This window comes from Cinclus cinclus, chromosome 11, assembly GCF_963662255.1.
Source record: "Cinclus cinclus chromosome 11, bCinCin1.1, whole genome shotgun sequence".
Taxonomy (NCBI): Eukaryota; Metazoa; Chordata; class Aves; order Passeriformes; family Cinclidae; genus Cinclus; species Cinclus cinclus.
Window position 1 is genome coordinate 7,472,119 of NC_085056.1, and position 19,899 is coordinate 7,492,017.

The following is a 19,899-nucleotide window of genomic DNA, read 5'->3' on the forward strand; positions in this document are numbered from 1 at the left end:
AAACACAAACACCACATTGCATTTTAGACAGCCATCTGGATGTGTACGAGAACATAGAGCACTTCTCAAAGACAACAGTCCCATACTTACAGTTGCAAGCCTCTTGTCCATCTCAGGGCCTGCCTTTTCCACAGCTGTCTTCTGGATAAAGCAGCAGGCAAGCTCACAGTTATCCTGTGCTAACTGGGCAGCTGCCTGCTCCATCATGTCCCTCTGCTGTGGAGAGGCTGCCTGTTGAAAATCACAATAGTCAGTGAAGTATGAAAAATTTCCCTGTGTATTACTTGCCTTAAAATCTGCACCACTGCTTATACGCAACACCAGCAATAAAAAAGAATGCTCTTAGGATCACGCTGCTTTCCCATAGAATATACAATATTAAATTTATTTTTGCATAGCTTTGAATAAAACATGTAGGCAAGACGACAGCAAAGACTTTCAACAAGTAACACAACAGCAGGAGTTCTCCATCTTCTCCACCTACCCATCTCTAGGGCACAGAAATAAATGCTTGTTTTAGACAACACATACAGTGTGATGCTAATGCAGGGAAGGTTTTGCATCACAGTAGGTTTTCCTACTTCCTAGGTTGTAATTGGAAGATACAAACGTGCAGCACTACCAGTGCAAAACAGCAGTCCTAAGCCTTTTTCAGTGGGTTCCTTTACTCATAAGGAATTGGATTTTCTTCCTTCCTTCTCAAGAGTCTGCTTTATGAGAACCCTGAACAGATGCACTTATTTTCCAGGGTGCAAAGCAGCCTCTTCCACTGGAAAAGGAATACATCTATAAAGGCATCCTATCCCATCTACTTGGACTTCCTTGTCTGCTAAGAGCTCTATCATTAATTTCTGAAAATTACACTATTTCTGTTAAACCACTTCACAGCTATAAGCCAGATAAGAATTCTGAGATGCCTCATACAGAGCCTTTTCTGCAACAAAATGTTTTTTACAATTATCCCTTACAAAAACTTCCTTGGATTAAAACTGGATTTGTACCGATGTTATATGTTTTCAGGGATAAAAAAAAACTGATTAATTTCTAACTGCTGAAAGCACAGCTGTGTCTTGATCTTTCCAAGATCCTTACCCCCTTGTGCCTGTTGCTGACACTGATAGCAAGAATTCTGGGTGGCAGCTGCTGTTGTGGTCAGCAGTTCACAGGTTGTTCCATACAGTTTAGCTCAAACTTTCATCATTAAGAGACCTGATATAGCATCTAGAAAACCCAATGAATTCACAAGCTGTGCAGAAGAGTCTGAACTACCTATCTGCTAACAGCACAAGTAAACAAAATCTGCCTGAAGCATGCACGCTGAAACAATCCAAGATAACACCAAAATCAATTCAGTCCTCCCTACTTTAGCTTTTCTGCCTCAAACCCTGCAGAAAGTTCAAGCCTCCAAGGCTTTACTGTGATTAAACTGGAGAGAACACTGGGGCAAAATAAAAAGACAGTCAGGAAGTTTGTGTGCCATTTAGTAAGATCTACCATCTCAGTTCAAGAGTGTTTGTTTGACCTGGAATCGCAACATGCTTTTTTCCACTGTAATTCCACAAGTCACAAAACTTTTACCCAGTGAATTCATCCCCATGGCTAGTTAAGCCGCACAATTAATTAACAAGTCTACGTTGTGGAGACTGATTTATTCATGCTGGATGCCTACAGCCCCATTAGTTAGATATACACTTCAAATGATGGGGCTCTTACCCTCAGTGCCGTAGCAAAGCTGTTTTTCAAGTTGGTAGCTATGCTCATCAGCAAAGGTTCTCTGCAGGTAATCATGGCCATCCCAGCAGTCAGGTTCCTCATCATGTGGTGAGCAGCCACACGCATCCGCGACTCCTCTGAATCCAGGGCAAAGTCCTTCCTGACTATCTGTTCACAGGTCGTCATGGCAATCTTGATGGATCTGTCGACCACTGGATGGACGAGGTCTTGCACTGCGCGCTCGATCGCCTGCCGCACACACTGCTTCAGCTGCGGGTGGGCTTGGAACAGTGGAATCTGCAGGGGATTAGGAAATGTGAGAGAATAAAGTACATGGAATCCTACCCATGATACCTGCATCTTCTGAATGACTTGTAAGTGCACTGTTATAGCTTGTGCAGTACTCCCATGAATCTGAAACTGGGACAAATTATTATTTTTCTAACTAAACTGCAGCTGAGTAACAATGCAAAGATTGAATTAAGAGCTGAGCTGCTGACTGGACAAAAGGAGCAGAGAGGCTCCTTTTATACCTAAGTCCTGTTAGATCCCACCAGCTGAGATCTGCATCAACCTTGGCCGTTAAGAATTCTTTTAGCAAACTAAATCAGCTCTAAAACTTACTGTTGGATTTAAGGTAATGTGTGGAGCCAACCCTCCTAAAGAGTAGACGTTGATGTCATGATAACTGTACTGGGGCTGTGGAGGAACCGTGGCTGTACAAGCGGTGCTGGTAGCTGGAGTTGTAGAAGCAGCTGGAGAACACAAGTAGGTTTGTATTGAGACACTAGTGAAAAGCAACTTATAAAACAAGTATGTAAATCTTATTTAAACCAAGAAACAACCTAGAAACAAAAGCTTTGCAGTTTGATCATGAAACCTCCTAAACTTACCAAGCAACTTTCATCCTTCATTCAACTAATGATTAGTTCCAAAGTAGCTTTATTACATTTCAAGAGAGCTGTTTATTACAATAGTTTTAGCAGCCAATGTATTGTTAATTGTTAGGGAAGTCTAAGAAGTAGCTACACACACATAATACAGAATTATTAGTCCATAAGGGGCTTCCATTTCCTTCCCATCTCCAAACTCTGTAGACTTAGTTTTTTTTACCCAAGCGGTCCCAAGCGCTCAAGAATGTTACAATAGCATATGTAGCTTCCTGTTTTATTATTTGATAGCAAAACCTGTCTTATTTGAAATTTAACAGTGTGGTTCTGGATTCTATGAGATGTACTTACTAGTTGTTGTGATGGGCGGTAGCTCTTCTGGCTGCTTCACATCCTTCTTTGGAGCAGACAGCTGCTCATCCAGATTTTTCAAACGATCCTTATCTTTCAGGAGACTTCCAGGTTTCAGCTCATTGATGTCTAGTGCAAGATTCTTACAGAGCACCTCAATCTCAAACTTCAGATTCAACTGCAAAGCAACTCTAGTTTAGGTCATGTCACAAGGAAACTACCCAAAACGTCTACTGAGACACTTGACTCCCAAGATCCTCATTCTAATCACACCCCTTTCAGAGAGTAATAATGACTGAGGATTAGATAACCATCTTGATGCTGACCTTATGGAGAAGAGTTTCATCCAAGTTCTACCAAATTAAGTAATGCCCGAGCAATATCCCCATGCTAAAGCAGTAAGGATCGCTCAGTCCTTCACAACATCCTTCTTGACTAGTACCTCAATAAAACCTTACACTCAGAAGTTACAGAAAAAAAGATCCAGAAATTTACTTTCAGATCATGCTCCTGATGCAGCTCAGCTAAAACATTCATAATGGCCATTGTCCATGGGTTTGGAGGCCTGAAGACCTGCAAGAGAAAGAAGAGAGCAGTATTACAGAAGCTTCTTGAATCATCTGGATAATTTATGACCGGAAACTTTTGAAACACAAGCAGCTATGTGTGCATACAGCCAAGGAAATCTTCGTACAGATGTGATTAGAGCTGAATTTAGTATTTTAGTAATAATTGTTTCAGTAATTCAGTATAACTGGAAACACATTAGGAACCTAAGTGAAAAACTGGAAACACAATGACCTAGTCCTTCTTGAAAGATCAGTTCTATGTCAAGCAGAACTGATAACCTGATCAGGATCAAAGCGGGTAGGAGAAATTAAAAAAAACAAACACCTAGGAATAAATATATCCTAGAACTTCTTCAATGGCATCCTTCTGTTTCTCAATGGAGTTCTGTTCAGTGATGCCACAGTACATTTCAGCTAACACCATCTATTTATGCTGCAAAAAATGCATGGCCATGTACTTTCCCTCCAATCAAAACTCCTTCACTTTATGCTTTTATATCCCTTTTCTTTTTCTCCACAGAATTCAATCAGTTTTCATTTTGTGACAAAAGCTGCAATATACTTTGCCATTTGAGCAATAACTCTTTCTGTACAAAGACACTTACCACACTCCTGACACTGGATTCTAAGACTTTGGCAACAAATGGCACTACATAAAGCAATTCCTGCTGTCCCTTAACGTATGCTTCCAGTAGCAGTGACTTCACATCCAAATCCTGAAAAACAACTCAAGTGAGAATGAGGCTGGAGAAAACAGCAAACACACTGCACAGTTCCACTAATACACTGCCTCCTTTTCAGCTACAGGCAAGTCTGAGTCAAGACAGCCCTTGAATATTACAGACTGCTAAACAGCAGTTACTTTTTGAACAAAGATTTACACATCTACATTTCTACATGGATTAACAAATTTTTGCCAAAAGTACTTCAACTAACTTTTCTGATATAAAAAAAATATTTAGAAGCATAAAATAACCAACTGTGGAGTCATACCTTGTACTTGGCACACAAAAGAGGCACCAGAAAGGTGGTAAGATTTCCCAAATAGCCTATGCTACTGTGTAACAGCATACCAATTAATGCCATGGCAATCTGTAAATACAGAAGCTCACCGTGTGCAAGATGGGCTTATTTTTAGCCATTGTTATCATTCCCAGCCAGTGACCAAGGTTCTTTAACAAGGAACGGTCTGAGAAGTTGGCTGCAGCTTTATCTGATGTCAATAGCACCTAAGAAAGAATAAAAAAAAGCATCTCGAGCAACAAGCAGAAGATAACCAGGCTCGAAACCAAATCCAACAGCTGATCTGAACAAAGGCAAAGTTTTAGAACATCAAGTTCTGAGCTTCAGTCACATTTCAGAGGTACCTGAACAGCTTTCACTTCAAGGCAGCACCCTGGAAATCTGCACTGTAATGACTACAAAATTCCTTTCTTTGAAAGGATCAAAGAAAGAGGATTACACTTTCCCAGACCTTACCATTTACTCTGTTGAGACTGCTACAACTACTCCCATAGCCAAGTGTAACTTGTGTTTCCTCTTCATTCCTCATCACAGACCTGAAGGCTGCAGTTTAACCCTCCAGGAAACCATCTCCTTGTCATGTTACAACATAAATCATGTCATCATATCATAAATCATAAAACAAGTATTCTGCTGTTAGTTCTGTTCCTGAACTTCAGAGGAGCATCAGCTGAACAGAGCAAGGTCAGCTGTATTCTCAAGAGCCAGGAGATGCTTTTGCACTACAGCGTAACCCATGGTGGTCAGGAAATTCCACCAACAGGTTTAAAAATAGTGCTTTCTTCACAAACTTCTTGCAGCTGGTCATCACTTCTGGACTACTGCTTCCTCCTCCCATCCCAATTATCTTAGCCTTCCAATAAATTTCGGCTTTTACACTCCCATTTTCTAAACACACCCTTTCCCCCCCATTCCTTTTGGGCCAAAAGAGCAGAGTGTGGTTTTCTATCTTTGTACTTTCCTCCACAGAAAACAACTAGACTGCAAAGAATTTTCCCCTGGGTTATAATTTGCAAACATCACACAAATTTGAAGTCCACCTACATAAATTAATTCAAATGCAAATTTTCCCTCCTGTTACACAATTTAAGTCTTTCGTACATTCCTAACTGAAAAGAATCCTAGCATTCCTAAAGAATCTGTAAGTTTAATGGTAAAATAGAAAGTAGATCTTTGATTAATATTCTGTATTTGAGGATCAGCACCATACAAATAATTAGCATGAGGAGAGCAGCACACTCCTGCACTGCCTTTAGAAAACTTGCATTACTCACCTTGATATTTCTGTAGGTTTCATTCAGAACCATTTTATTAAACTCTGGATTCTTAAGTGTGTCAAGGAAGTTTGAATATAAGCTGTGAAAGTTAGGCTCAATACTGACTCTTTTCATCACAAGATACTGTGATACCCAAGGCATGAACTCTTCTTTCACTGTTTCCTTCAATTCTTCAACCTGTGCTCAAAACAAAGACAAAGTATACCACAGAACAGATGAGAAGATAAAACCTTCTGGAGTCACCTCTGACAAACACACAGAAGCAGATGACTGACCATAAACTAACACTAAGGTTGCTTTTCTACAAAAAAATAAATATGTGAAATCAGTGTCTCATTATCCAAAGATCTGGTCAACCAGTAAGGACTCAATCAGCAAGGCCTAAAAATTCACCTCTTGTTCACTTCCCAGCTTTTTACCAGACAACTGGAAATAAATGTTGCCACCTTACAAGTTGAAGTCATCCATCTACAAGACAACAGCACAGGTGGCAGCAGAACTGTACACTTCAACTAGTTCAGAAAAATTCCCTTAATTTCTGCTTGAAATACCAGAGCTTAACCTTGCAGCATTTAATGATACCAAGTCAACTTATGATGTGAATGTTTATTTAAGATTAAGAATGGGTATCTTTTACCCATCTCTCCTCTCCCTGGAAAATTTTATCTCCACAGATGTTTAAGCAGAATGTGCTGGAAATGATAATTTCTGTACAGAGTGCTCCTTCCTGAAGTTTTTCAAGTTAGAATTTCATAGAAGTGAAATCAACCCACACTTAAAAATTAACATACAGAAAAAGGATTAAGAGTACAAAAATTATTTTTACTATCATTCTTTCATACTTGCCTTCTGTGTCATATTTGACTGAGACAGATTATTGAAGATGAAAGCAATTTTTTCCTGGACATTCTCTGGAGGTTCCACAATCCTCTCTGTTTGATCTGTTGCTACTAACAGCGTATCAATGTTGGTAGTATTAATGGAAGGCTGGAGGAAGAACAAGAAGTTAAGCATAAACAATACCTAGAGGTGACATCAAAAGAAACTTTTGCTCTGTTCTGTCGAGCAAAAATAGAATTGATCTTATCAGGGGACATCTACTGTCTCAGATTCATTTTCAGCAGCACTCTGAAGATGACAAGTGATATTTTTATTCTAAAAATTATGATCAATACTCAGCAGAATGCTGCTGCAAAAAGCCTCTACATGCACATATAACAGGTGCCACTGCAATGGCACCCTTAGGCCTTTAAGCCTGTGTACAACTATAGCTTGGAGAAAAATCACAACACAATAGTGAGCAGCACTTAACACAGCAGGAAGTCTCCAGGAGCACTTCAGTGCTGATTTGGGAAGGAGAAAGCCCAAAGGTTCATTCTGAGACCAGGTTCTCATTCAGAGATGCCAGCTGAAGTCAATAGAATGTGACCCTGGTCCCTACAGCTGCAGGTCTGGAACCCAGGGCTTTAGGACCTGTGCATTGCAATTAAGAGAAAAGGCAATGCAGTTTTAAGTATCAATCCTGACTAGAGTTTAAAATGGGAAAACAAACACCTCAAAGTAACAAGTTTCTACGTGTCTCCCCAAGTGTGTTCACAACACTTTCAGCTGAATTTGGCTTTTGCCTCCTTTACAGAGAACTATTCAAAGACAGTCCCAAGCAGAAAGATAGGCTCGATTTTCCAATGCATCAGCCATCATACAAAACAGCACTGCCCATCCTCAGCATCCATATGGGACCAAGTGTGCCCCAGAACTTTCTGTGCAATAGCCTATTTATCTATCTGCCAGCCCTGCAGTAACTCTGACAAGCAGGTCAAAGTTGTTTGCACAAGTGTCCAAAGATATGAAAAACCTAACAAAGTTAGAACTGCAAGGTCAGATGTGTGCAGTCTGTTCTTAAATCCCAAGCAGAATAGCAGCTGCCAACTATTTTAAGAGTCCTGTTGCAAGCTATTAACAGAAATTACAGTTCTGTAAATGTCTTGATAATTACAGCCTCAAGAACGCATTTCAACTTGACCCCAAACTAACTGGATAGTCTGATGATGAAAAATGCTTTCTGTCTACAAATATGTTGGTCATATTTTAGAAGGTTATATGCTTTAAATAAAAAATAAGGATCACAGTTTTAAAATCTGTAGTATATAAATTCAAACAGATTCTGTCTGTATGTGCTCAGTCCAGAGCAGCACCTGCCCCTCTGGGAAGGGCACAATGACACAATTCTCACCGGCACATCTTTCTTGAAGCTGACTCCAGTTGGTCGGGTAATTGTAATGGTTTTTGCCACGGTGGTGGTGGTTGAGGTGGTCACTATAGTGCTGACTTGACCAGCAAGAGGGGCTTTTGCTGGAACCTGGGCCTGGGCCTGGGCCTGGGCAAGTGCAATACTTCCAGGGGTGGTGATTGAACCCTGCATCTTCACAGGAGGATCTCTGGATTGCTGTCCATATTCTATGTACTAAAATAGGGTGAACAAGCACATAAAAACTTTCACATGCAGCAACAGAATTATAGGCTGATTTTTAGCACGAGCACTATAAAGGTTTACCAACAGTCATTAAAATATTTGACAGTCTTGACATAAAGGAATCTGTAAATACAACTGTATACCCTGATAAAGCACATGTTGTCACTATGGACTTTCTTACTGCAGAGGAGCCTCAAGTTCTGCCTCTGGCCTCAACAAGTCGATGTCAAGCATCACAAGACCTAACATGCTTAATATATTTTACAGAGCACTACCTAAAAAAACTCCATCCCTATCCCTCCAAGCCTAGAACAGCAGAAAAAAAAGAGGAGAAGAAAGAGCCTAAGAGCAATCTGTGAATATCAAGAAGCAGGCTACAAAGCAGGTATGTCTTCTGCAAGAACTCAGACAGCTAGATAGAATAGTCTGAAACTCACCATTAATAAGCAAAACCATAGTTCAGAAATAGCCAACTTTTAGATATTTTATCTTCTGAAATAGTTCCATAGTAGAAAATTAGTTTCTTCCCCACTGCTGTACATTTCCCCAGAAACTGGAAACATCAGATGGTAATTTAAGGGGTACAGTCTGAAAGCTGTTAGTGAAACCAAGACTGCCATTGGCCTTTGCAGCTTCAGGTGTGAGCCTCTATCTTCATGGTAGAGCTAAACATTTTTCCTTATTTAGCTCGGGGTCTTAAGCTCTGCCACTAGGATTGCTTTTTCTGTATTTCTACCAATATAAGCACATTCAAGGCAGACACCATGTGATGAACACTGTTTTGGACAATGAGGTATTCCCACAGCTCTCAAGAGACCTTCAGGTAAGAAATTTTTCCTAGATTATTTTATCAAGTCTATGTATGAGACTGTATAAACTCAGCTGAATGACATCTATTTTAGACTAAGACTTCAGATCTTAAGGACTGGAATACAAATCCACTGAGGCACTTTAAAACCTTCATGCATGGACATGTGTATTGGCTGATCATGCAATTATTATATTTAGGTAGATAGTTCCACATAAATAACCCAAACAGATTTATGGAAGCAGGAAAGGAACCTTCACCAGCTTACCCTATCCCAGAGTAAAACATTTAAGAAAAGGCTTTTGATTCTGTTGCAGTACATGGTCTAAAATCACCACAGATAAGACTGCTTTTTTAAAGGAAAAGAGAAATTAGTTCTGAAGACTTTAACATCATAGCAAGTTAGTGTTGCTTACAGACACTCACCTCCTGTAAATGATGTGGGAACTGTATAAAGTGACTAATAGAAGCCAAGTGCTGACAATACTGGGGATAGTCCTTCAATCTGTCAGACAAAACATGCATTAGTCAGAAGTATAACCCCACATCAGAAACAGTATTAGAGAGAAACAAATATCAGGTATGTCATTCCCACACTGCACCACAGAATTACTTCTGGACTCCATACAACAGCTGTGCTATAAACGAAGCATTTCCTACAAAATACTTTTTGTTGCAAAACCTATTTGAAATGAATTGATTTACCATCAAAGCACAAGATTTATTCACAGCAACTCATCTTTTCCTACATCTCTATACTTCTGACCTAGTATACAACTGCATCTATATTCAGTGTTTGTAACAAGATTACTGGATAAGTAACTTGTAGTATGCCTCAGTGCATTTTAAACAGCAAACCAGAGCACACCTCACACACAGAATCCTCTCTACGTGCAATTCATTAAAAATTTTGAGAAATAACTTTTTCTGAGATTATTTAGCCATATTTTTCTGTGTAAAAGCAAAGTTCTAGAGCTTAGCTCCCAGTCAGTCCTTCAGTAATGAACAGTGCAAAGGGGACTCCGCTGGAAAGCACCTGTGAAGAGTAATTACATTCACCCCATTTCTAACAAGCTGTTAGCTACTTCATCTAATTCATCACTTCACTGTTTTTTACAGTCTAAGTAGTTTCAGCATCTCAGTTTGTCCCACATTTATACAGGTACCACACTGAACATTTTAACTTAGAAAGGTGACCCTTTAACTAGCAGATTCATACATTTTGTTTCAAGTCAGGGTATCTTTGAAGAAATCCCAAAGCTGAGATGTGCAATCTTGCACTGCACTCTTAGATCAAGGCTCACAACACAATACAGGCACTATTAGAAGTGCACTAAAACCCACACTCACCTATTTTTAAATCTATCTAGTGCAGCAATACCAAAATAGTACATTTTGGATCCAAAAGGCTTTCGTAAGGCTTCAAGAACATAGCGCAGGGCCAGGCCCAGTGCCATATAAGTAACCAGTCCTTTCTCTATGATGCCCCCGAAGAGACAGGCTGTTATGTGCAGCTCTTTATCTGGGTACTGGGGAAAGAAACGATATTCTTCAAACAAGTTCCTCAGCATACAGTTAAACACTTCGCGTTCCCGTTTAATATTGGAGTCCTTAAACCTCTGCAGCATTTCCAAGACCTGCAAAGAAATCGGAAATTGTTACCAACAGATTTGCTTTATTTCAGCCCTTTCCCACCTCCATGTTTCCTGAGTGTTTGCAACTACTAAGGTACACAATGTACTGCTTCATTTTAGCCAGCAGACAGACACTACATCACTAGAAGAACCAGCTTCCTCTTCAGACTTTAGTGCTCTTTTAAGTGACTGTCTTCACACCAGACTCTTTTGTGATGGCCTACTCCCTTACTTTCAAATTAGAAAAATGAAAATTAATGTTCTGTTCCATAATTTATAACCGTGCAAATACATTAAAGTAAATTTGAAGTACTTCAAAGAGTAAGTACATCACGCCAATAATTACTCTCATAGAGACTAACAAAAATAATTATCAAAAGCACAGAAGGTAGAATTTGGGACACTTTTATATATATATATATATATATATATATATATATGGATATTTAGTCATTTTTACATAGTTTAAAACCAAATACATTTAAGATAATTTATACAGACTATTTAAAGGCACTCTTTAGCAATTATTTTCAACAGAAAAGCTTCCACACCACAATGAATCCTTCCCACTTAGTAGCACTTTAGGAGTGTTAATTAGACCTCTGATGTCTTCAGTCCAGAGAAGTCAAAGCTGAACAACTGCAAGTTTATTTGTGAAAGCAACTTCAACCAAGCAAAAAAAGCAATGCTGCAAAGCATCTACCATGAGCCCTTTATTATTTCCCACTAAACCTAATACATGGAAGGAGTAATTACAATCCACTTTATTGCAAGTCTCTGGACAGGTGCTGTAAACACTTCAGAAAGGAACTCACCTCATCCACAGACATGGTTGGGTGTGGTGGATGGTTGTAAATACGCTGGAAGTAGCTGTTTGCCTCATCATCAATTTCCTTGCTAAAGTGCTGATTAGCCTCTGGCCACACCTGAGATAAGTCAGCTGGTAAAAAAGGGTACAGGTATCATGCTCAGGACAACTTCAGACAGTCAGGATTTCATCTAGTCCTTTCCAAATCTTCCACCAGTCTATACAGAACTGCTAATTCTTCTGAAGAGTAAGATATTTAACCTTCCCAGTAGACAGGAATTGCTATTTTAAAATCTGATTTCAATATGCTGTATTTATTAAAAAAAAACTGCATCCTAAGACAGCATTAACCTCACACTGCTCTACTCCTAGAACCCAAGCTAACCTCAGCTGACAACTACATAACTGAATGCAGAACAGACTAGAATAAAGCATGCTACACAACACCAACATGCACACAAACTTGCACACAAACTTTCAGGCCAGCCAGTGAGAGTCCAACAAGTTTATACTGAACGTCCAAGACCCAGAATATAAACCAATGGTGATGACAGCCACCTCCACTGTACATCTGTAGAGATAGGTAACTTTGCTGTTATTGCATATGGCTTCTTTGATAGCTCCTCTGTAAGAGCAATGTGGAAGGTTTAGCATATGGCTGTGCTTCCTGACCATCTGACTGCTTCAGCATCCCACTGTGAGCATGCTGCAGAAGCATAAATGAATTAAGGATAATGGCTTAGTTTTAAGAATCAAACTATTTCTTTCAAAAACTATCTTCCCACCATCTTTTGTTCATCTTATTTGTATCCAATGTTGCAGTCTATTTCATTGCATCACCCCTCAAGTTCTCTGCTGCAATAGGATCTTATCCAGGTTTAACTGTGTCACAAATGAAACAAAAAACACCCTGGTCCCAGGCACATACAATTCTCTGTCAAGAGCAGGACATTTTTGTTCAAACCACAGCACAACAGAAGAAGGACAGAAACACACTATTCATGCAAATCCATAACACATATTTTTATGCTAACAGGTTTCTTTTAACCCCCCCCCCAGTCACTTGGCAAACCACTTGGCAAGCTAACTTAGGATACAAGTTTAGAAGCACCTTTTTCATATTAACCAGATTAACTTCTAACATTTACCACCTACAGATCCAAGCGTCCCCTGAAGGAAACACAGATTAACTGTAGACCACAGTCACACTTCACAGCCACAGACAACACTACCACTTACAAGGTTTCATCTTACTCTGCTGGAATGTAGGCTGGTTCAGTCCAGATGTGCTCAACTTCCTTTGCACGAATGGGTCATTGTTCACTGCAGGAAGGCCCAGGGCTCCAGTTCCTATGCCAGTCAGGCTACCCGTAGTGAGACCACCTACTGGAAAGCAAACCTGTAGTAAGACCACTTACTGAAAAGCAAACCTGTAGTAAGACCGCTTACTTGAAAGCAAGTAATTGCTCATCTCAGCTGCACCCTCACAGTATCCACTTACCACTCCTCCTAGCACTTGTCATTTCCAAAAACTCAGAGCTTTATAGCCTCATTGCTGTCTACTATCAAGCAGTTTTAACAAAAGCAGTTCTTCGTCTCAACCTAAAATAATGCTGCTATATTTGTCATAACATTCATCCTCTTGGATCAAACGTTTTACCTATTGTAGCTGCAACACTCTGAGGTACTGTTTCAGCAATGACCCAGGAGTGAGGACTCCTCACTCTGTATCATTGTAACTCCCTCCCAGTATGACACAGCTGTTTGTCCAGTGTGACTTCCCACCCTTAAAGGGAAGGAAGCACCCAACCTACCCGTAAGGGGTGGGCTGCCACATTCAGTATTTCCAACCACAGCAGTAACAGTTCCTTAGCTGTGCCATGCCAAAAACAAACCACTCCAGCTGAAGAGCAGTACCTGGAAGCTGTGAAGAGAGTCCTCCGATGCCACTGAAACCGGTTGTCTGGTTTTGGGTGGAAAGAGGTGGGAATGCTTTTGCTGGTGATTGAGGAGTACTGAATGCAGAGCCCAAGTTTGGAGGGAAGCCTTGCATGCTCTGGGTGTGAGGAGCAGCTGAGCCACCTAAACTAAGAGAGGCCATTCCTGCAAGCGAGTCGATCTGAATGAAGAAAGGAAGATTATACAGACACCCATAAACCACAATCCAGATGATTTTTGGCATGTTTTGTACAAAGACAGTTACATATCAAAATATTTCTGAGAAAAGTTCTTCTGCATGGTTACTGTAAATTCTGAAATCATTCAGATCACCCCAAAAGATTAGTTTGTCTACAGAATGCACTTTTTTTCTTCTGCAATCCCATGAAATTGTATTCCCTCACAGGTTTTACAGAAAGTGATTGTTCCATAGTCTGTAGTTAAGTGTAATAAAACAGTAAATGCTTACAATAAGCAGCATTTACTTCTACTTGCAGATTTTTGTACTAGAGTAGTTTATGCTCTGCAGTTTGCAACCTCAGACCCCACCTCAAGACTTACAAAGCTATTTCATTTCCAACTTAAGAGTATTTTTGACTGATGGACCCTACTATGCCCACTTTTCACAGCTAAATACCTGAATGAAGTCTTCAATAAAAAGCATTAAGACCTGGTTAATGAATAGGAGGGAAGGCACAACACAGTCTGCCAAAGCAGTAAGTTAAGGAACTGACTAGGAACAGCAGAAAATGGTATTATCTACCCAGAAGACAACATGACTACAGACTAAAAATTGCTGCTGTTTGTTCATGAGTTATTTGTAGCAGGTTGCCAAGATATTTGGTACATCTGATGAGCAACTTCAACAAAGCAATATTTCACAAGAAAACCACTCTGTGTATTGAGTTTACATAATCTACGGACAATTCAGTCATTCTTAAATGCTGAATTGCCACTCATGCATGTGAAATACTTTTCACCACTTAAAAATCTGCCATTGAATGTAACTGCTAGAAGCAAAACCTGTCTGTAATGTGTTGCTCCCAGAGGAGGAAGGGATGATGAGTGGCAGGGATTAACTGAAATGTACCTTGTTTTTAAAAGAGCAGTTCAGTTGAGAGCTGAAGAGCCCCAGTTATAACAAGTCCTTATGCTCTAGCACTGTGGCTTGGCCCGTGAAGCTACAAACAAGACACATCAGGTTCAAAGGCAGTGCTTAATTCTCAGAAGTCCTAGTAAATTTTAGCACTTTAAAAGAAAGCCTCAATTACTTTAAATAAACCAAATATCTGTCCCTCCTCAGTGCTCCCAACCTATAATACTTCACAGTTACTTCTTACAAACATCAGTGAAGTGAAAGACAGTTCTGAACTACATCCCTCACACCTTATTGTCTACTTACAAGCAAGCTATCAAGACATGCAAGCACAAAACTAAGTGAGCCAGATGATGTTTGACTTTGTCCTGCAGAAAGTCCTCAACAAATACAACAGAACTAGCACTAAATCAACTCCACCTTCTGAAAATGAAGCATGTGATTGTTCTACCTGCACAGGAGAGATGGCATCCAAGCTGCTCGCGCTGGGCGGGCGCCCTTTGGGCATGACTCCAGGTGGGGGCTGCCGAGCCTTGTTCATGACATTACTGCAGTTTGCTACCATGGTGAGGATCGTCTCTGACAGCTCCTGAGAAACACTCCTGGAATGTGGAAGCACGACAGTGAGCCACGTAAATTTCACAAAAATAAGGCCTTTATTTGATTTTTCTTGAGAAATGTGATCCCTTGTTCAGATTTGCCCTTCAAGGCTTCCTCCTGTATCCAAACTTCACCATTTAGGGTTATTCTCATTCTGAATTTCATTACACACAAGGTCTCTCTAAAAGATGAGATATATGGGCTATGTACACACAGATAAAAAAAGAAGAGGCAAATACCACCACCTGCTTCACTAAAACTCATCTGTCTATAGACTGAAAGATGTTCTTCATGCACCAGCATTAAACCCAAACAGAGACAGGAAATTTAACTATTCAAGGAAAATAAAATCAAAAGACATCAGAAAATTCAAACTTAGACACAAAGTCATTGCACAACCCAGAGCAGTCAGCACCTCTTCCCGAAGTGTTCCATGTCTGACTGCCAAGTTCCCAAACCAAAAGGAAAGCCAGCTCTGTTGCTGACTTGCCTAACCACAGGTATAATAACAGAACACTAACATTTTCCTTTTGGAAAAAAAACAGCCAATTATTTATGCTTTCCTGAACTTCATTTATCCCTTTTTGGTGAAGACAGCTAAAGCTTATTCCTTCCTGTAATGGTGTAACTATTCTAATACAGCTTTGTTGCTCTGTTAACCTTGTCTGAAGAATCCCCATTTCAAATCAATTTTCACAAGCTTTCACTGCTCAACTCTTGGTAAGAGGGGAAAAAGAATAAAGGAACCATTCTGGTGATTTAGGCAGAAGTACTAAAGATTAGCCTTCAGCTTTGGCAGGTATCCTGTTATGGGACACACAGAATTGGTTAAGTGCTTCCAGCTATTCTCCAAAGCCAGCAATCCACTATGCAGTGTGGGGAAAATCCCACCCATGAGAGATGGGAATGTGGGGAGGTATTACAGGTGACCAGGCTTCTATACAGGGCAATGGACATGTTAATAACTGTTTCACAAGTTGGCTCCTTTACATTCTTTTAACATCCTCCCACCAGAGCCTTGTTTCAAAAATTTCAAAACCAGTGGGCTTGTGGGGAATGTACGAAAATGCTATCAGAAATTTACCTTTAAAAAATTCCAAAGAGATTTCTTTTTCTGAAAGTGCAACCAGACCTGAAGACAGAGCTCTGAGCTTGATGCACAGACTTGGTATCCACAGTATGTATTTGCCCTCATCTCAGTGCCATAGTCTCAGAAATTTGAACATTTAAATGTTGAGATTTTGAGGTATGTGTGACCAACTGAAATGCACCACAGGATTTTTCTTCTGATGCAGGAGGCATTTCAAGACCATACAGCACTTCAGTTAGCCATGGAATGGGTCATGGGAGACTACAGTTCACATTGTTGCTAACCTCAGTCTTCTGCCCTCCTTTTTTGGAGGTTAAATTTGCAGTCTTTATGCTTAAATACTACAACATGCTTTTGCAAAACAAATTCTAACCTGCTTTAGATAGATAATATGACAGCCCAGAATGAGGACAAAGGCAGACTTACAATCCCCAAGTTGTGTATTTATGGTGACTGGTTAGGCCATTTGTGCTTTAGAGAGAACCACTAATGTTTTGTCCCACCATCTAGGCAGACTGAAGGTTAACTTTTTTATCATGTCAAGAGACACACTGCTGTATCAAACCGCAAACATCACAGTATTTTTCGATAGCACAGAGCTGGAGGTTTTCTAAAAAACAACAACAAAACACAACCAAAACATCCAACCAACCAACCCAACAAAACCAAAACCCACAAAAAGCCCCAGTCTGCATTTCAGGCAAATAAAGTTGGTGGGCTGAGAGCCAGGGACCAGAGTCTAGAGCAACAAAACTGTCACTGTAAAGGAAGTTCCAGCTTGCTGGAATCACACCTTCATTTATCCTCCTCTTCCCCACCCCCCCCCCCCCAAAACACTTTCTTACAAAGTGAGGACAAGCCTTCTCATTCCTGAGGCATAAATAGACAGAAGCCTTTTCCCTGCTTGAGACAAGAACTGAGAAGAAATGACCATTCCCCACACTGACACACCTGGACTGTGCAGGACATGGCTGTGAGGAGAAGGCACTGCTGCCCCTCTCAACTCACTGCAGTTCCACGAGGCAAGGACTTCTCCAAAGCAGCTTGTTAATAAATTACATGGTTGGTCAGCCTGTGATGCCTGCAACCTAGCCTGACTTCATTGTAAAAACACTCAGTAATAGAAGGAACACTTATTTCTTTTTGAAGACACGATGCCACAATTGCAGTGTTCACCAGCGATAAACAAGCTGCACCAAAAATAAGTCTCAGAACATGCAGGGTCCTGGCAGCTAAAAAAAAAGTGTCTCCCAGGTCACAAAACAAGACAAGAACTAACTACAGCCTAATTCAAGAGTAGACTCCTAAATCAACAGATTTAGGAGATGGCAGGCTTCAGCTAGTGAAGTGCAACTACCCTCCCAAATGTATTTCATATTTACTGTGATTTTAACCTTCTAGTCTTTACAACGCCTGCTTCCATTTGTGACTGAAACCTCAGCTAATCAAAGCAATTGCTGCATGAAAGAAATCCAAGCTTTTTCTTTCTAAAGCTCAAAGAGAATAACTAATGGAAAATGACTGCAAGTAGGTCACATTCTTGTATAAAAAGGAATAAAAGTAGCTATAAAAAGAAACCAAAGGCTGTGAGAATTGTGCCAGTAGAGAACTAGTAGTGTTTAGAATTAATGGAATAAATAAAAGTTGGTAACACATTAAAATTCAGATCACAATGACGTTAGATGCAATTCAAATCTACAGTTGACCATTAAACTCTAAAACAGACACTGCAGCATGCAAAAGAAAGAATGTAAGTTCATTTGTCAACTACCGTCTCAAAAGATGCACTTTGACTTGAAAATTAAGAGCTATTTCTTCAGACTACAACATGTGCCAGACCATTTTATTTCAGAAACAGCATTGGAACTCCAGTTGCACAGGCTCCAGCAGAAAACAGGATAATCCCTTCTCCTTAGTCTCACAAGTACCTCAAATTTCCTTTCAGTTCCAATACTCATTGTGACCAACTGTATGTTTGTGCTACTTTCCTACTATCTACATGAGAGCCATGAATCATCCTGGGTACCTCTAAAGACATTTCTTATCTCTTTCAATACCACACTGGCTAAACCAAAGGACACGGTATAAACCTCAGATTAGGTAGCACACACTTGGACATGCCAGCCTCATTTGGTGCCAAAATGTAGCAAGAAAGCAAGTCCCATTTCCAGCGTCCAGTCACTCTGGCTCTCACATTGCACTACACTGCCTCTCATTACGTCTGAAATATTGCTGCTGTTCAACACCATTTTGCTCTGACAGCATTAAGAAACAACACCACAGATGTTTTGTTTTACAATTTTCAGTCAAATTTACTATGTGTGTAAATAGCATTTAAAGACTGATTTGTCCAACTTCAGCTTCCATCAGCCCTTCTGTATTCTATCCCTACCTCTAGCAGCTCTCAAATCTAAACACTTTTCTTTTGATTTTAGCTGAACAATCTGATCTGCAAAAGATATTCAATATTTTCCATCTTCATCTACTTTGACTAAGACAACAGAAGTTACACATGTCTAGTTTCAGCCTCAATTACACTACAGTCACTACTCCCCACTTTTTTCCTACACGTAAGGACAGCATGAGTCCTTTGTGCCAAAGCAGTTACCACACAGAAACATTTGTTTAACACAATCACAAAATCCGTTATAAAAGCATTGTTTTCCAAGCTGCTGTCCCATTCTGTAGCCACGGCCTGGACTCCTTTGTCTGAATTACAGCCCTATATCTATCTAGTCATTGACAACTGATTATCTGACTAACCAGGCAGCCTCCAGTCATCAAGTTCAGCTCACCTGTCTGAAGATAAAGACAATACTCAAGATCTTGTGATCTAGCCTACAACAGAAGTTTCAATGCAAAATTAAATGTACTACTGCACCTATCCCTGCTAGTTTATACATCCTCACTAACCCCATTCTCCACATGAAATTCCAAACCAGCAGTGACCATGTGCCAAAAAGTGAGCTGCAAACAGATAACACTTGCAGCATAAGCAATGTAATTCTTACCCAGCACAAGCTTGCAGACACGCCAACATAGTTGCCAAGGTTTCTGGAGGAAGCTGAGCACTTTTGGGCTGATCCTTCTCTGGAGCAAGGCCACCCAGGATAGATGGACATCTTCTCTTTAAGAAAGTCATACAGGCCTGGATGAAAGGTTCCTGAGGAAAAAGATGTTATCTTAATTTCCCAAACCACATCCAAGACACTATTTCAAACTTGGCAATTGCACCATGGAAAGAACTGCACTAAGCTACTATAGTTCAGTGAAAATGTTGAACTATCAGACATGGACACTTTTAACAACTTTAAAGCTACTAATAAAATTGTTAAAGTGACTTAAGTTAGTCACTGACAAGAGTGCAAAAATAAAGAGAAAAATCCTGCTTTACCCCATGCTCCCGAATTTTATCTGTGAGCCATTTGTCAAGTTTGAGGTATTCCCGTCGAGAGGCAAGTGCAGCAAGGTCAATAACAAAGGCAAATGGAGTACCATTTAGCAGCATTGACAAGGCCTAAAGAAAGAAAATCAGAAGACTGCTAGTGAAGACACACAGATACCCTCTTTTTTTTTTTCTTTCTAGTTCCCATACATGTTTTAGTAAAGTCTTATTATGACATGCTGCC

General features: G+C 40.1%; 1 protein-coding gene and 2 non-coding genes across 3 annotated transcripts in view; all 3 read right to left on the reverse strand.

The window, feature by feature from the left end:
• CNOT1 (CCR4-NOT transcription complex subunit 1) overlaps positions 1–19,899 on the reverse strand; it is a 54,495-nt gene that overhangs the window by 13,774 nt on the left and 20,822 nt on the right. The window contains exons 15-32 of the mRNA XM_062500366.1: positions 19,665–19,787; positions 19,282–19,433; positions 15,032–15,182; positions 13,464–13,665; positions 12,786–12,929; positions 11,554–11,678; positions 10,455–10,741; positions 9,531–9,609; positions 8,057–8,287; positions 6,670–6,810; positions 5,821–6,000; positions 4,636–4,752; positions 4,129–4,239; positions 3,450–3,527; positions 2,955–3,132; positions 2,338–2,468; positions 1,714–2,010; positions 91–231 (exon numbers count right to left, since the gene is read on the reverse strand). Of these exons, the coding sequence (XP_062356350.1) occupies positions 91–231; positions 1,714–2,010; positions 2,338–2,468; positions 2,955–3,132; positions 3,450–3,527; positions 4,129–4,239; positions 4,636–4,752; positions 5,821–6,000; positions 6,670–6,810; positions 8,057–8,287; positions 9,531–9,609; positions 10,455–10,741; positions 11,554–11,678; positions 12,786–12,929; positions 13,464–13,665; positions 15,032–15,182; positions 19,282–19,433; positions 19,665–19,787 (2,868 nt within the window). The remainder of the gene's footprint in view (positions 1–90; positions 232–1,713; positions 2,011–2,337; positions 2,469–2,954; positions 3,133–3,449; positions 3,528–4,128; positions 4,240–4,635; positions 4,753–5,820; positions 6,001–6,669; positions 6,811–8,056; positions 8,288–9,530; positions 9,610–10,454; positions 10,742–11,553; positions 11,679–12,785; positions 12,930–13,463; positions 13,666–15,031; positions 15,183–19,281; positions 19,434–19,664; positions 19,788–19,899) is intronic.
• Positions 5,187–5,325, reverse strand: LOC134048544 (small nucleolar RNA SNORA46). The gene has a single exon (XR_009933548.1). It is a non-coding gene; the product is annotated as a small nucleolar RNA SNORA46 (small nucleolar RNA).
• On the reverse strand, positions 14,567–14,702 carry LOC134048546 (small nucleolar RNA SNORA50). The gene has a single exon (XR_009933550.1). It is a non-coding gene; the product is annotated as a small nucleolar RNA SNORA50 (small nucleolar RNA).